The following is a 17,908-nucleotide window of genomic DNA, read 5'->3' on the forward strand; positions in this document are numbered from 1 at the left end:
AAAAAAGTACTGAAGGAAAAGTCATAAAGCTGTGACTTACAGAATAACTTATTCTGTATTATGCTGGCAGAATAAGTACTTTCTGAGTATGAAATAAGTCATGAACTATGTGACCAGATGCCCAAAGGATGCAGTCACCTGAAATGACCAATACTGAAGGAGAGTGGAATAATCAGATATCTACTGAAGGGAGACAAATTGCCATGAAATATCAAAGTCACTCTCACAGTGAAGTTAACGGGTTTTAAAAGCTGAAATCATGAAGTGGTTAATCCAGTAGCTTTACTGATGTTTTAGTTGGAGCTGTATGCATTAGGGATAATGGTCTTGGTTACTAATATTGGTAAACAAGGTATCAGTTCCCTGTTGTGAATACATTTATCTGCTGTTACAGTGTATGAGTCTGTGGAACTGTACTTTCAAGGATCTTTTTATTGGTCTGAGGCTGATTTTTAGGGTGACTGAAACCTGTAAGGAGTCCTTTTTACAGGGTTTCAGGCACATGGCAATAGAGGACTTTGATGACTTGTTTCCTTTTACCACAGGGTTGTAGAGAATGGAAAGAACCCTGCATTTCCTGAGAACTTTTGTTCTTTAGAGGTAAGTCCAAAGACCACTTAAGACAAACAGACCTGGTCAGATTTTGTTCATTCAGATGAGCAGAATTATAACAGTAGGATGCAAAGACAGTCTTGAAATTGATACTAAACACTCTATGAGATAATTTCTGCTTTTGATTAAACATATTTTGTTACTTCTATTGATTTTTGGTTGAAACATGGAAAACAGATGTAAATATGATCAGAAGAATTGCGTAAATTTAGGTTGCAGTTATCAAAGGAAATAATTCAACTGAACACTGTTAAAACACCCAGCCAAAGACAGAAAGCTTTTTGGTTGACCTGTGGATTTCTTGACAAATTTGGTCATGAAGATGTCTTTATTTATTCTTCAACATAACATCAAGAGGAGATTAGCCTGGGTTTGCCTAGTCTTGTACTTGTAGCGGTGTTTCTTGAGGTCCCCACTGCAGTGATATGGTGAGGCTGTCAGTGTTCTAGGTATGCTGCTGTAGCCAAGTAGGATGAACGTAACCCTACAAGGCAACTGAAGTTAACTTTTGTGCTCTGTGAACCACTGGGTGTCTGCCAAGAACCCTTGAGTGCGTCTGTGAACAGTCAATGACAAAAGCAAGCCTGTTGTTAGGCAGGCTTCATTTTCTGTGCTGAAGCTGGCAACCTTACTGAGAAGTGTTAAAACATATGTTGGATTGCAGGCCTTTATTTCTATGCCTGACATAATTCAGTTTTTAGACTGTATTCATTTAGTAGAGAACTGCTTAATTCTTTTCTGCCATGCCACTTACATGACATAAATTGGTCTTGATCCTTCTATAGTAGCCTGAGATCTCCAGAGAACTGTTGTCTATGGAGATGGTAAGAAGAACAAGCTAAATCACTTGAAACTTTATTTCAGAAGTGATGGAAAGATAAGAAAGGTACATTTGTGTAGCTGAAAACTACAAAAAATTAAAAATTTCTTAACTACTTTTAAGTTATGTAGATACTCCAAAGGAAGCAAAAAACTTCACTGCTTTGTCTTCTTGCTGCACAACCTCACATTTTGAAAGCAGGATTGACTAAAACAAAACAAATAAAGTATTGGTTTAACATACTGTTCTTATTCCCTGCACTGGTATCTGCTTAGTATAGTCTAAGACTGAAACAGTTCTGGCATGTGGACAAATAGTTACTCCATGGAGTTTGAACTTCTTTAGAAACCATCTACTTGCAGCCTCCTGAATCCAGGGTAATATTCTTTACTGTTTGAATATAATGAGCTCATTTCACGATGTTGCCCAAATAACCAGCATCAAAGGTAGAACTATGTTTTTGTGGACTCCTAATTGCATTCAGATTCATCCATGCAGACAGAATTCTACTGCTTGCCTCCCACCACCTAGAGAGAATTTCTTTGGCAGTTGGGATGCACATGTAAAAATAACTTTGGGAGGATTATATTATGGAATGGTGTTGCAATAGCTTGCATATGTGCCCTGAAGCATGTGTGTGTTTAGCTGTACAGTCTGACTGGTAGTCTATTAGCTTACAGGTAGCTTTGAAAACTTGTTATTTGAAAGAAACTTAGCTATCTTTTCAGGCTAATGAATTTTTATCTCAGTGTTAGTTCAGAAAAAAAATAAATTTGTCTCTGAGAGACATATCATGTCTCAATAATTATGGTTGAGAGAATTTATGAGCAATATTTATGATTGCTTTCATAAAGGGATTTTTTTGTTTTAATGTCCACATCTCCTGCGTATACATTAAGAAGCTGCAGCTCCTCTGACAATGATATCTGGTTAAATACTTAAATGGCACTGGGGTATTTTTATAGAATAGTTCCAGGACATGTCTGTTATATGACAGGTCCTGACACTGTTTCTAAAAAATTAACAAATACTAATTTGGTGCCCTGGCTAATACTGTTGTTTGGTCTCACTTTTCTGGGAGCCAGACTGCTGGGACACAAGCTTCTGGTTTGGTTAAATTGGCACAGGGTAGATTGCTAGTTACAGAGTGTCACTGCTGGTCATCAGTTGTGTAACAAGCAATCTCAATTGTGAGGATCTTTTTTTCCTACTAAAATATATTGACTTGTGACTTCTGTTTTGTGTTTGAAAGTGTTTTTTTGCTGGGGAAACAACCTTGTTAAAACTAAAATACTAAGCTGACAAGTTTAAGTTTCTCAAGGGAGCATCAAAAATTATGTATAATAAAGCTTCACAGGACAACACTAACTTGTAACTTTTGACTTCCAGTGTGAATGCAATAAATGGATCTCACTGAAAAAGCAAACATTGTCCACTAGATAAGAGTATGATGTCTCTGGGTAGAAGGTTTGGTCATATGAAGCCTAGTGTCTACTTGAATGTGTTAAATATTTGAGCTGTGGCATGCTAAGTGAGTTTGTCCAAAGGAAAATAAAACTAATGAAAGCTTCTCCCCAGGGCTTTTAAAGAAACCTTTGAGTCCAGTCTTTACTTTCCCAGTTAAACTGTGATACTCACTTGAAGGAACTGCATAAAAAAAGTCATGATCAGTTTTGATTTTGTAGGTGGCTTACGTTGTTTTAGTCAGATTACTGTGTGATTCGGTATATACTCTCACTTATGGAACTATTGGTGGTAGTTTGGAGGAAGATTGAATATGAGAATAGTGTTTATGAATTGAAAGTAAAATGCTTGTGTATGTTTCTAGGACATAGATTATAATGCAACAGAGACAGTTACTTTTTCAGCTTCATATTTTTGGTGCATTTTTTAGTATACCTTTGGATAGAACAGCCTGTTCTTTTCATTCTTAATATGATGATTGAGGAAGCAGTAATTCTGCTTTTTTATATGCTTTTTTTTTATATGCTGTGCAATTTACCTTTGAGTAACTTGTATACAAAGTGAATTTAAGAAAATAAAAAAATTGTCAGTAAAAAATAAAAAAGTTGTCAGTATTGCATTAGTCAGTTCATGGGCATATAAATTGTATGGACATACTGGGTATAGTCTGGAGAAAAAGACTTCCAGATTTCAGCACTGTCTGGACACTGTTCCAATGGTGTTATTGTTTGGTTTTTGACTTAGGAAGTGAGAGTTTGTGCAGCAGTTAAAATAACTGTTCTTTTCAAACCAGAAATCCTTATTCTCACATGCACAGGAAGTGACCAAAGTTCAGAAAACAGTAAGGCAAATACCATCTTTAGTAAAAAGTGATAGGAATTTTTAATAACTTTTGATTTCATTGGAGTTGCATATGTAAACATTTTGTATATTCATTGTGCATCTGCTGATAGTTTAGCTATTTCAAGGACTTGGAATTTTGTCATGGTGCTTATGACAAGGCTTGGACTTCTGAAAAAGGGAGGGCGTTCACAACTGTAAGGTTTTGTCAGTATTAATTCTGAACTGTTTGGATAAAATGCTGTGCAGTTTTGTGGTTTATTTTGGGAAGGTAGATGTTGGTCCCTACATTTTTTGGGTATGCCTCTGTGTTGTTAACCCTGTGTTCAGCAGCAAATGCATTCTGAAATATGCAGATGTGTTGGGATTTTAACACTTTTTTTTTCACTGTATTTTGTATAACTTATTTCTCTGTGCATAGTTTTCTTACATTTACAAGAGCACAGGAAAGTTGTATTCAGTCCTAGTTTAACAATGTACTTAACCTGCAGGAATTGGAAAGGCTTTTTTTTTATGGGGTAGGTAGATATTAAACTTGAAATACAGGTATGCTCATGAAAATATTGTCCATGTAGTATGTTACTGGTAAAGTTTTGAGCTGAAGGATTTATTTTATGACTTTTGTGCTACTTTCTCATTTTGGTGTTTTAATAGGCCTTTTGAGGGGAACAACCTGTTTTCTTAAATTGCTAACCTTAAAATGATTGCTCTTAGTAGCCTACTAGTTAAAACTTTGGAATTGATTATAATAGTCATTGCTGGTAGTGCACTTATAAGATATGGTACTTGCCATATGTAGGTCTCTGTTTTAACTTTTCCAAATGGAGTGGTTAATTCTCACTTTCTTATGGCTGTAAAATGCCTCTGTATCATCCAGTACTTTTAACAGAAGAACTTCACATTGTTCTCTAGGTACCAAGTTGCAACGTTACGTTTCAGTTTTGTGGATGCTCTGCACTGCTGTTGATCGTGTTGCATCTGGTTTATTAATCAGTAAAAGACTTCGATTATTTGCCCTGCTGTTTCCTCATGCATCTCTTCTTGCATTTGATGCACCTGTGCTTTTGCTAACTTATCCTGCAGTTCATTGTCTTGTTCTGAGCTTCTGCTTGGCCCATAAAAAGTTTTCTCCTTATTGGACCTGGTTTCCAGCTTTTTCTATCACATTATTAGTACAAGCGTTATTACTTGTGTGTGTGCACTGAATATTTTATATTAACAGCATTTGATTAATTTTATAAGGTGCTTTTGGAACTGCAACTTTCATCTGCCTGTTTTTGATCTATTTCTCAATAAATAATATATAGTTTTTTGTCATCTAGCTAATTTTTTTTATTTAAGAATAAAGGAAGTTTTGTTATTTTTGATGAAGTTTTAAGGTGTACAACTTCTTAGGTATTTAAATTTCACACTTTGTGTTAATATCTTCACTTCAGTGTAATTACCACAGTAACGTGATTTGTACTTTGCTGATTTTTTTTCTTTTTTTTTCTTTTGGTTTTCTTTCCCCACAGGAAATGTATGAGGTTGCCAAGAAGCTTTGCTCCTTTTGTGAAGGTCTTGTACATGATGAACATCTTCAGCATCAAGGCTGGGCTGCCATAATGGCCAACTTGGAAGATTGTACATACTCTTACCAAAAGCTGCTTTTCAAGTTTGAAAATGTGTATTCAAGCTATTTGCAGTCCATAGATGATATCAAGTTGAAACTTACACAGTAGGTTTGCTATTAAATTCAGCCTCAATACTTTAAACATAGCTTTTGACTGTTGTATGTCTGGTGCTAGTTCTGATTAATCAAGCATGTGTTTGTTTGGTTATGTGTCATGGAGAACATTCTTTCTGTTCTTCCCTAGCTATTTCTTTAACTGACATTTTTCATGTATTCATCAGCTCAAAGAAACTGGTATTGAATTATATGGAAGATAAGCTCATTAATTAACGGCTGTTTAAAGAGCTGCAGTCATTCCAAATGTGCGCTAGAAATAGCTAGATAATAAATTCAGACATAAAGATTTTTTAAATGCCTATTTACACTTTTGAATTAATTGTTTTTAATACACTTGAGGAGATGTTAACAATTACAGTCTGTGTTCAAAGTATGAAGTCATAACACAAATTTGGAGTGTATATGTATACCTTGGAGGGTTGTGTGTACATATATGTATGTATATGTGTGTATACTTGTGGCCTGCATGCTCTGGATGTTACTTGAAGGAAAATCTTTTACATCTTGGTGGCTGTTACTATGGCATTTAATGAGTGCTTTGCCTGATAGAATGTAAGTGGATGCTGGATACTAAAAAAAATAAACCATACATAAGTTTTATCTTTAAAAAACCATTTAGCTTCATAGCTCTTACCAGTATATAGAAACTATTAAAATTCTGCAAAACTAGTCAGACAGAAGATACTCAAATCTTTGGTTATCAACATTGGTATCCATGCAGATTAGAAGTCCCAGTTGTGTGTTTAAAAAAAAAAGGCAAATGGGTATGTCTCAGTTTATCAAACTGTATTTTTTTTTCACTCCTTTATAAGCTTACTTCCTACACTTCCTTACACTTCATATTCTGGAGCAGAAGAGAGCAAAAACTGTAACTTCTTGATCTGTCCTTTCATGATGTTAGTACTGAACAGAGTATTTTGAATTAGTAGTTCCAAAGTAATTTTGAAATCTGTTTCAATTCTAAAATAAATAGTACTTCATATTGCAGGTGATTTGTAGCTGAGATTTCATGCCACGTTGGCTTCTAGATAATGATGTTTTTTTCTTTCCACTTTTTAAAAAAAGGTTGGGTTCTGCTGTTTCTATCATGGCCAAGATACCACTGCTGGAGTGCCTAACGAGACATAGTTACAGAGAGTGTTTAGGAAGACTGGATTCTTCAGCTGAGCATGGAGGAACGGAAAGCGACGAAACTGAGGATGGGAAATCTGCTGAATTGGTGCTTTATCCTGATATATCTAAAGTGAACAATAAATCAATGTTAGCATCATTTTGCAAGTCAGTTGAACATTCAGCTTTGGAAGGCACAGACCCTGAAAATGTAAAAGAAGATAAGGAATCTGGTCAAAATGCTACTGTCCAGGACAGTGAAACGTCAGTAGAATTGAAAGATGATGATCAGCCTTCCTTCAATGTGTCTTTGTTAGACTGGATAAATGTTCAAGATAGACCTAACGATGTTGAATCCCTGGTCAGAAAATGTTTTGATTCTATGAGCAGGGTAAGTTATTTATTTTAAAAATCAGATTGCATTGCATTGAATGCCGCTGCTTATTTTCCAGATGCAGGTGCTTTTGAAGTGTCTCAACTTTTTGTAACTACTTGTTTCTCAGACAACAGTCTGAGTGAAGACCAAAACAGAGTCTAGGGAGGGATAAGAGTGGGGGAATTGTTTGAAGAGTTCAGATGTTAAGAATTTGAGGTTTAGGAAGATGTATAATGTCACAATGGATGCTTGTGACCTTGCTTGTTTCTCAAATAACCATTCCTATTGGAAAGCCAATAGCTTCTTGCAACATTTAAGCAAAGTGACTTCTATTCTTTCTTTGCCTTTTTCATAGAAATTACACTTACAATAAAACTAAAGATTTTCCTTAACCAAAGTTAGCGTTCTTTGTGTTCAAAATACTGAAGCCTTTATTAAAATATAGAACAAATTCATGTGGTTAATTATGAAAGTTTACATGCTGTATCTATGAATTCTTTATTAGCTGATACAGATGTGCTCAGAAGAGCCCAGTCAGCCTGGGCAGTGTCAGTCTGTGTTTCTGCTACTGGTAGAATAAAACATTGCTCACTTTACTTTCGAGGTTATTATTTTAATCAGTGAGCACTATAATCTTTTAAAATTCTTTTGCCTATAGTTTTCCTTCTCTCTTGGTTTCCACTGTAGCTGATATTTTTTAAATTGTCTAGCGTTATTTGCATATGGATAACATCATACTATTACAACTCAATATGCCTTGAACAAAGAAAACAATTTCTCTTGTCTTTGACACTTTATTTCCTCTCTAAGGTAGGACTGAAAAACTGTTATTTCTAAAACCCATCTGTTGTAGGGACCATTATGATGTAGTCGGTTCTGCATTGATTTTTCAATTCTGTCTTAAAAGTAATTGGAGAATTTGGCTTAATATTAAGGCTGTTTAAGATTTTTGAGCTGTCTGAATTCTAGTAGTGCAGAAAAGGCTAAGAGAAAAATTGGACATTACAAGTTTTTTTTTCTTTAGCAAAAACAATAATTGATTTTGTGTGTAAAAGACTTCCTATTTGCTACAGTGTGAGGCAGTCCTCTTGTCCTGTTTGTTCAGTAATGCTGCGAGGTGCTTTCCACTACTTTAGAGCAAGAGTAACAAAACCCATTAGTTTTGTTGCAAGACAGTAAATTCAATTTCTACCTAATGTTAACAGAACGCAAATGTAGTATGACTTAAAAATCAATATTTTAGGAGTCAGACATTAAAAAATTGTTTCCAAAGAAATTATAGGGATCCTAAAGACAGAAAAAATGCAAACCCCACTTTGGTTAAATACTTACTCCAACTTTTTTAATCAGCTTGTAGTCTTATCTGACACACATCTCATGTTTTAGAGAGGCTGTCTTGTACTTGTGTTTTCTGTCCTTGTCTTATCTAAAACTAGGCAGAAATGCTTTATTTCAACTACCATAATTTGAATTTAAGCTAATTCTTTTTTAGGGGAAAAATGTGATTGAACCTGCAAAAATTAAGTTTCTTTTTGTATTCTTGTCATAAGCAGAATTAGCAGATAGGGAAAATGCTTCAGTCAGAGTATTCTGGCCACCACCAGAACTGTGATTGATCAGTTCTGATCTGTTTGGGTTCAGAAAAAACCCCAGAGCTTCAAAGTTATGTGTTCCGGGTTTTCCTTAGGAAAAGCTTAATTTACTGTTACGATTAGCAGGACAGACTAAGGACTGAATCTTTGCTTACCATTGATATGGAATTAGTTGGAAAAGGAAGCAGCCTGTAGCTGAAAAGGAAAAGAAAATACTAAATATCTTGCGGTGTAATTGTTCTTTTAATACACGTTTCAGATGACGCTTTAACACAGCAAGCTAGAATAAAAGGACACTAATTTTTTTGATTGCTTTACCTACCTTCTCTCCATGCCCTTTCCTTCTTGGAAATATGAACCATACAAATGGTTTGTGATTACAGTTCTTGTTGAAAAACTGAATTCAGGTAAGATTTTCATGAAAGTGTAGAGCATCAGAGTAAGGGCTTTACACCTTTGGTGCTGGTAGTCCTGACGTAACTGGTGTGTTGCACAGAGTGCTGCTTGTTATCTGGTGGTTCTAGGCCCTAGGTGTTTCTGCAAAGTGGCACTTCTAATTACAGAAATCTCGACTGCAGTAAAAGCAGGGGTAAGTTGGAGCTAACCAGAGGTGCTGTTGTAAGCACTTAAATAAAAGGCTAGAAAAGGAAGATACTTGTAAAAGATGAGGAGAGCAGTATTGTCTACGTGTGAATGTAGAGCTGAATGCTGGAGATGCAATTAGGTCAAAGACGGGATGAAAAGAATGGATGGAGAAAATAAATTATAGATGGAATGAGAGGAATAGGCATCCCTATATCCTGTAGAAGAGAGATAAAACACAGGTAGAATATGGAAGTAAAAAGAAAATAAAAAAACCCACTGTTTTTTTCTGTAGTATTTTGTCTGTTAAAAAACTGTTCTGGATGCTGCAGTGGATTAATTCAGAATGTTGAAGAGGAGTAATCCTGAATAGGGTGGCAATGAAGATGATCCTATAAAATCAGTCTGGTTTAATACCAGAGACTACTTGGAGGTTACAATTACCTCCATTGTTTTTGGAACTCTTAATTTAATTTACTACTCTTATGATGAAACTTAAGAGTGACTCTTCGATATATGTGGACATTTGTAGCCTCTTAATGTTTCAGATAATTATTTTTTTCTGGATGATGGCCTGTGAAGGAATATGATGACATAATTTTTAACAAGTTTTTCTATTGGAAAAAAAAATAGCTAGAAGTATGACAAATACATTATTCCTCCATGGCATGTTTTCCAGTTCCTTAGAATTGATCTGCTTGTCTGTGTAGTCAATGAAAACATTCATTTAGTGGGAAAAGATCAACAGTTCTTGCAGCTTTTTCCCATCAGCCTCCCTTCTGCACTTTCCATTGAGTTACATTCAGGATTTGTTTTGACTGTAGCTGTATGGACTCTGTTCCAGGGCAGACTGGGTCCATTAGCTTTAAACTGCTTCTTCCCCCTGCACCTTGCTTTGTCTCCTCAACTAATGTACCTTCCCCTTCCAAGGATCCTGATTTCTATGATGGTGTGGTTGGAATACTTCAAAGACGTTCTTGCTGTGATATAGAATCTACAGACTCATTTACTCAGAATTCTGAAACAGATGACAGATGTAGTCACAGATTAGATTAAAAAAAAAAAAAAGAAAGAAAAATATTGAGGTTAGAAAGCCTTTAACTAAATTATATCATCTTTCAGTGTGTCAACTGCTAATAAACTTTTTTTTTTTTAGCTTGATCCAAGGATCATCCAGCCCTTTCTGGCAGAATGTCGCCAAACTATCGCCAAACTAGATAATCAGAACATGAAGGCTATTAAAGGTCTTGAGGACAGACTCTATGCATTGGACCAGATGATAGCAAGCTGCAGCAGGCTGGTGAATGAACAAAAAGAACTTGCTCAGGTAATACACATTTGTGTGTGCAACACTGGAAGATTGTAGATTTTTGTGTATGCTGTCAAAGTTACAGTGAAACAATTGCATGTTTTAATGCAAGATAGTTTTCAACATATCACACTGGAGTTGCTCAAAAAGATGCTATATTCATAATAATTTGACATGTAAAAACTGACAGTATTTATATCTCGTGGTCATGTTTTCACATGGTTTATAGCTAGAAAATCAGAACTTTAGTAGGAGATAGGGACAGAGTTAAGTAGAAATACTTAAATATTTTGAAGGGAAATACTGAGCCCTTGGTAACTTCTAACTCAGTGATACAGGGTCATGAAAGAGGTAGTGGCCTTAATGGTCAATCATCAGTCCTGTAGTGAGGAGAGTAGTGTACCTTCACTAGACAGTGTCATTTTAAGTGATAAGAAATTTGATTAAAGGCTAGTCTAAATGTAAAACATATAGCTCCTGTTTTTAAAAAAGACTGCAATGTCATATGAAAGTTACTATATTAAATACAGTTCCTGTGAAGAGCTTCAGTTAACTTGATAATTAAGTTTGTCCTTTATTGCCTTGTTTGCAGCTGAAAGTATATAAAAATCTGTATGTAGCTGTGACCTACTGATGTTCAGATTTTTCACCATGAAAAAAGGCATGAGTTTCTTTTTTCTGCTCGCACATTGATAAATTATTAGTAGGAATAAATGAATAATCTTACCTCCCTATCTTGGAGAGGGTTAAAGAGAGCTGGGCTGACAGTTGTGTAGGACCCAGGCTTCCTGCTTCCTCTTTGGTCTGGTGCATAAAGGTGGGTGCTACCAATACTTCTGGCAGCATTATTTAAAAGCAGAGCCTGTCTTCAGATAAGTTCAGTGAGTAAGTTTAGAAGCAAGTTTATCTTGAGCGTGTTTATTTTGTAGGCCAGTGCTAAATGCAAGGTAATTTAGTGTGATGGCTGAGCTAGTCTTCCGTCCCTATACTTGGTTGCCCCATGCAGTGAGTGGTGGTTTTAGCTGTGTTTTCCCTCTTCCCTTGGATGAAGAGTCTACCTCAAGTCTACCAGTCCCACTTTTGAGTGAGATTCCTAACAGTCAGTTGGAAAGAAAAGATATTTCATCATCTTGTTTAAATGCTGCTGTAAATTAGAACTTGTATATTTTCAAGACTTGTCAGAGACTTTAACTTTCCAATTTTCATCTTTGCCTTTTCTGTTTTACAAACTGTCTGTTCCTTTATCTATGATGTAATGGTTTTAAAGAAAAGTCAGCTAGAATGTGATGGTGTGTTCGGGGTTTTATTAGGGTTTTTTTAAGCTTTGATTAATTAAATATTAATGGTTAAACAAGTAATTGAGGGTACTGTCAGATACTTTTATGAATTGATTTTGATATTTGAGGCTTAGTATGTATTTTCATACCACCTTTAGTAGTTGTCTGGGAAAAACAGATGCTTTTAAGATACTAGAATTGGTATCATGTTAGTCGTTAAAATGATAGTCTGCATGGAAATCAGAGAAGATTGGCAAAGTGCATAGGCTTAATTATATTTAAAAATACAGATGAGGATTTATCTATTTAATTTAAAAATAGTACTCACAATATGAGTTATAACTGTTAATATTTGGTGCTATATGAAAAAACTCATACAGTTTTTCTTAACCTCACACCTTTCAGCAGTGAACTGTTCCTGTTCAAAAGAAACATTGTGGAGAGACTTTATTAGAACAAAGATAAGGAACATATCAGTAGTAATCCTATTGGCAGTATTTGCTTTGGAAACTGTATCCTAATTTTCCCCAGGCCAGAAAAAGCTGGTGTTCTATCCAGAATTTGAGTTGACTTTCTATGCCAACCTCAGTTTCATTATTAAAATTCAAACCAAACTTGTCCCACGGAACAAATTCATTTGCTGCTTGATGGCCTCATTGCATAGTTAATTTCCTTGTTCCTGGACTTGCCTTAGGAGTTTTTTTGCTTTCTATTAAGCTGTTCAATTAACTGACCATTAAACAACCAGTTCAATAGTTAATCTCCAGCCCTTAACATTTAATAAGAAAAGCTGCCTTGATAAATTTTAAAACTGTTTTTCTCTGTGGACGCTGGGATTTGTAACATGAGCGTATAGAGCTGCGGTCAGCAGGTGGCATTATGTAACAAGAGTATGTCTCTGGAAAATGTGGAGCCTCTCTAATCTTTCAGTGTGAGTCTGCCCAAGAGCTTATCCCTTCCTACATTGGTTTATGTTTGATTCTATATTTTTTTAAATTTCCCTATTAATAGTGTAGCTTTTCAAAACATATATTGTATCTAAATACATTTTTATTGGTTAGGTTCATGGAAGTGTTACTCTTCTATTAGCTCTTTTAAACTTTCAAAATGTTTGGCAGATGACCTTTTATTTTCCTCTGCTTCTTGTTAAATCAAAGAAAACCTTTGATTTATATGTTTATAATGTGTCAGGGTCTTCTTAGCTCTCTGATGCCTTTGCTGTTGATTGTCTGAACTTCAGTCTAAAATGTTTTTAAATATTCTGTGATTGTTGCTTCTTTGATTTGGAAATAGTCATTGGGAAAATCCATAAAGGCATTATCATGCCTGTTTTTCAAGACCCTTCTTAGGGGTCTTAACTATGACTATGAGCTGCATGTCATGCATCCTGTGACCTGATCAGGGCAAAAAGGTGAGATCTTGTGAGAACAATTGATTGTTTACATACTGGATTTCTTCACAATTTATTGGTGTTCCCCTAACCCTTCTACTTTTCCTCACTTTTGGAACTGCAAGTAAAGCTGAAAAAGATTTTCTAGCTCACCTCATCCAGTTTTATGTAACTTCAAGCTCTGCACCATGTGATTAATTTAAAAAGCTTACTGAGCTGCTATTTAAAAGCAATTATTTTCTTGGCTTCTCTAATGCTGATGCACAGTTATATAGAATCTGATTGTCCTAATGTTTATAAACATCTGTTAATCTCAGATTTGGAAGTATTCTTGGCTAGTTCAAGTCTATGTCACATTCCCATACTGTTTTCATTTCAGTGCTTGAGAATTCCCTAGCAATTATCGCAGCATGTTTGTTCAGTGTCTTTGTCTTCCTTGAGTAAACAACCCAACTTCTTTTGGTGCAGCTCTCTTGCTCTTCATCAGTAACAGTTTTCCCCACCTTTTCTGGTATTGATTCACTTGGTTCAGATAATACATACAGTTAAAATATTTCCGGCCAATATTTGTTTCCCAGAGGGTCTTTGCTCATTCAGTACAGAAGTTGCTCAGGGTTTAGTAAATGGTTGATTCTTCAGTATTCTCTTGCATCTTCAGTGGGCGTCTTCTCCCTTTTCATTATACCTAGTAGACTTGTTTGATACTTTCTTTGATTTCTGTGCTGCTCTCACTAGGATATAAATATTTATTGCAGGCTTCATAAATGTGTTTTATAGCATCTTTTGACAGATTGTTTTATCTTCAGTATCAAATCAGTGATGACTGTTTTCATTTTTCGGCAGTTTTTCATGTAATTCTCTATGGTTTTCTGTTCTCATGAACTTCAGCTTCATAAAGAAACACTTAAAACTATTGCCTGGTTTTGAATTCTTTAGAACTGCAAATATAGTGACCATTGTGATGTTCAGGAAACGTGTCAGAGATATGATATGATATGAACACGGACAACAGCAAAGCTAAAATTGATGGTGTTGGGTGGATTTGCTGGCCTGAAGAACCACACTGTTTTGCCCCCCGCCTTTTTAGGGTTTACCTCTAATCATCCACTACAGGTGATTCTTTGCTGTGCTCACCTCCTACATGTGAACAAGATGTTTAGCTGTGATCTTGGCTCTCAAGAAGAATTAGTGTAGTGTGAATTTCTTTATTCAAAAAGTGTATATTCTTTAGCCCACAGTAGTATTGAACATGCTTTAAGTTGATATCAAGTCTTGCATTTGCCAGAAGTTAACAAGATGATGGTTTGCAGGAATTAGGATGATGGTTGATCCCCTCTATCCAGCAGCTGCTCTTCTGTAGCACTAATTTTTGGGACCTTTCTCTGGTGTTGGTTAGTTGTGTAAAGTTCTGTTAGAATTGTCTTGGTAACTGTTTGGGAGTGAAGTATCAGATAAGGTTGATTTGGACTGGATTATAGAATGTAAAGACCAACTTTGAAACTTGATTTCTCCATGTATCCTTCTGTTAACACTCCTCAATGGTTACAGTAGGTTTATTAAACTTCTTGCATTCCTAGGGAAAATATATAATTTCCATGCTTTTTGACTGTCACAAAACTTGTGTAACAAATGTCTCTTTTCCTCTAGGGATTTTTGGCTAATCAGAAGAGAGCTGAGAACTTGAAAGATCCTTCTGTGCTGCCTGATTTGTGTTTGAGTCATGCAAATCAGCTCATGATTATGTTAACTAATCACAGAAAACTGTTAGATATTAAACAGAAATGTACCACTGCCAAACAAGAGCTTGCAAATAATCTGCAAGTCAGACTGAAGTAAGTTATGACTTTGCAAATTTTATTGCTTCAAGTTGCATCAAGGCTGTGCAAGGAATGTGTGTCTTAAGGAAATCATTACTATGAGAGAGTGCATGCCTTGTAGTTTCGCTGTTAGTGTGTGTTCCTAATTGCTTAACATTGACTTGTTTGTATTTGTTGTTTCACTTTTGCTTGACTCCTCTCAATAAAAGCAATTTTTTTTAAATTTTTTTTTTAACTTGTGGGGTATGTCTCCACTGTATGTATTCTCTGGTGGCAAAGTTATGTTTCTCCTCAAGCCCACCAGCTGATCACCTTTTCAGTAGTTACCCTGTAATTTAGTTATGTTGGTGGCTGTGTTTGAAAATAATCTTTTGATTGTATAATTGATAATTGAAGTTGTGGTTACAAAATGCAAGAATTTGTATTTTAAAGGGGCTATTTCTTGTAGTGTGTCAGTAGATCATGTGGACTTTCCAAACAGAGTTTTGTTCTTATTTCTTTGACAATATTCCTACCCTATCTCTTGCTAATGCTTTTCAATAAATATTGGTAAGATTTACAAACTAAAAGCAGTCTTTTTTTTTTTTTTTTTTTTACTGAGTAGATATCAGCTTTTTTAATTCTACTGGAGAAAGTTATGTTATTATTGGTCCTAAGATCATTTATACTAAGGGTATTTCTTGCAAAAAAAAATAGCTCAACGTAAATGGTGGTAAATGTTCCTTTTTTGAATGGTGATGTGGATGACTTACTCTAAGAAATTAAGAGGCAGCTGCAAGGTGACTACTGAATTTTGAGTAGCTTGGTACTTTCAGATAGTCTGTCTTTGTCCCCCATTGTTCATTTCATCCAGACATGTTGCTAACCTAATTTAAATGGAAAAAAAAAATTACTAAGTTGCGATCTTCTAAAGTGTAACCTACTTTTGTAGGTGGTGTTGTTTTGTAATGCTTCATGCTGACCAAGATGGAGAGAAACTACAAGCATTGCTTCGTCTTGTAACAGAACTCCTAGAAAGGGTCAAAGTTGTAGAGGCTCTCAGTACTGTTCCTCAGATGTACTGTCTAGCTGTTGTTGAGGTTGTGAGGAGAAAAATGTTCATAAAACACTACAGGGAGGTAAGTAAATAAAATTTTGACACCAAACCTTTGTCAGTGTATAAATTAACAACTAACTACATATTTTTTCCCTTTCACAGTGGGCAGGTGCTTTAATAAAAGATGGGAAACACCTCTATGAAGCTGAAAAGGCAAAAAGGGAATCTTTTGGTAAACTGTTCAGTAAGTACTTCCTCTTCTGTGAAATCAGAATTGTGTTAAAGTATAACTTTTGTAGTTAAAATACTTTCATTATATTGTAATTTCAATACCTGTATAACTACTTTTAACTTAAATAGGAAGTGCATGCAGTGTATCAGGTGTTCCTACTGTGAACACAAGGTTTTTCTACTAATCAAACCAGAGAACTGTTTCATATAATTATCCAAAATACTGTGAAAGTTATGATTAGTTTAATGTTTATAAAAGATAAGATTTCTACTATTCTATTTGAATGCAGTTTTTGTTTAAATGTTCCCTGTGTGCTTTATTGTTCCTCTAAATGACACTTTTAAAACTTTTACTGTATATTTCGATATTGCTATGACTTCCTCTGGACTACTTAAGTAAAACCCAAGAACTAAGACACATGTCTAAAGAAGCTGATCAGAAGTTTAAAGAAAAATTTTGGAATGAACTTACTGGTAAAAGTGTTCTGATTACTTTTTCTGCAAAGTCTGTAACTTGTGTTCTGAATTGACAGCTAAAATAAGGAATTTTTGGAAAGGAGATTAGCAAGATTACCATGAAGGTTTGAAAAAGAAGTTGAGGATTTTTTTATGGCTGAGCATTAAGCAAAAGAAGGCTTCCATGAATTGAAAAGTTGAATGGTGGGGTTTTCCCTGAAATTCTGTGGTCTTTGCAAATTTACGTTGTCAACAAATGGCATAGTTAGTAACGCTTTCAAATGTAGTTCATCTGTGAAACTGCAGAAACTTAATAGTTTTCTGTTGAGACATTGTTTGTATGTTGCATTTCTTCCTTTAAATAACTTTTTTTCTTTCTACCCCCCACCTCCCCAGGGAAGTCTTTTCTAAGGAATCGTTTGTTCAGAGGACTTGACTCCTGGCCTCCATCCTTTTGTGTATGTACTCATATCTTTGGATTTATTTAATTTCTATAAACAGCAGTTTCAGGAATTAAAAACCTAAGCTTAATTCATTCAATCTATATGCTTGTCACATTGCTGTGACACAAATGAAAAAGCTGGGAGGTAGTGCCCTATATTAACACCGGTTTGTAACTTGCACTATAGTGGGAGAAGAAATGTCAACTCAATACTCCTGTTTAGCAAGGAGTCTGTGATATTGAACAAAAAATTGTTATTAATGGTCAGAAGAAAAGAAGCTAGGAGGAATAATTTGATCATCTAATCATCTTGTGAATAATAGAGCCATAAAAGTAATTGGATGGTAAAAGCAAGTAAAAGGTCTCCCTGTTTCCTGATAATCATTGAATAAGTGGAAAAGCATTTTTGTCTCTTAATTGGCTGATAACATGAAGGGGTGAAAAGTATAGCTGTAATTAAGCATTGACTGTTAACTTTGATTTTGTACAGCTTGGTTAATTGAAGTAAGCTAACTCCCTGATTCTCATGTTGCCATCTCACTTTGCCTTTTTAACTTTTTAGCTTCTCCTTTCCAGCTTTTTTTTTTGTTGTTGTTTTAAAGGATACTTCTAAAATAGGAATGCTACTCATTTCAATGTTTGAAATACTGAACTGAGTTAATATTTTACTGTCTGTTCAGCAGCATAATAAATAAAACTTCAGTGCCATCTCTTATCCCTTAACCTTTAAACTTATCCATAATATTTACGAAGCTTGGTAATAGGGAGGAAGTTGGACTAGATGCTTGTAGGTCCCTTGCAATTGAAATACTCTATTGCTGCCCA

General features: G+C 35.2%; 1 protein-coding gene across 2 annotated transcripts in view; it reads left to right on the forward strand.

The window, feature by feature from the left end:
* Positions 1-17,908, forward strand: part of RB1CC1 (RB1 inducible coiled-coil 1) — a 69,534-nt gene that overhangs the window by 21,642 nt on the left and 29,984 nt on the right. For both annotated transcript variants that reach the window (XM_050328265.1, XM_050328273.1), the window contains exons 6-12: positions 5,251-5,453; positions 6,531-6,966; positions 10,282-10,452; positions 14,749-14,933; positions 15,850-16,036; positions 16,117-16,198; positions 17,038-17,099. In XM_050328265.1, coding sequence (XP_050184222.1) covers positions 5,251-5,453; positions 6,531-6,966; positions 10,282-10,452; positions 14,749-14,933; positions 15,850-16,036; positions 16,117-16,198; positions 17,038-17,099 — 1,326 coding nt within the window. The remainder of the gene's footprint in view (positions 1-5,250; positions 5,454-6,530; positions 6,967-10,281; positions 10,453-14,748; positions 14,934-15,849; positions 16,037-16,116; positions 16,199-17,037; positions 17,100-17,908) is intronic.

This window comes from Myiozetetes cayanensis, unplaced genomic scaffold (genome assembly GCF_022539395.1).
Source record: "Myiozetetes cayanensis isolate MyiCay16 unplaced genomic scaffold, myiCay2020 scf1, whole genome shotgun sequence".
Taxonomy (NCBI): Eukaryota; Metazoa; Chordata; class Aves; order Passeriformes; family Tyrannidae; genus Myiozetetes; species Myiozetetes cayanensis.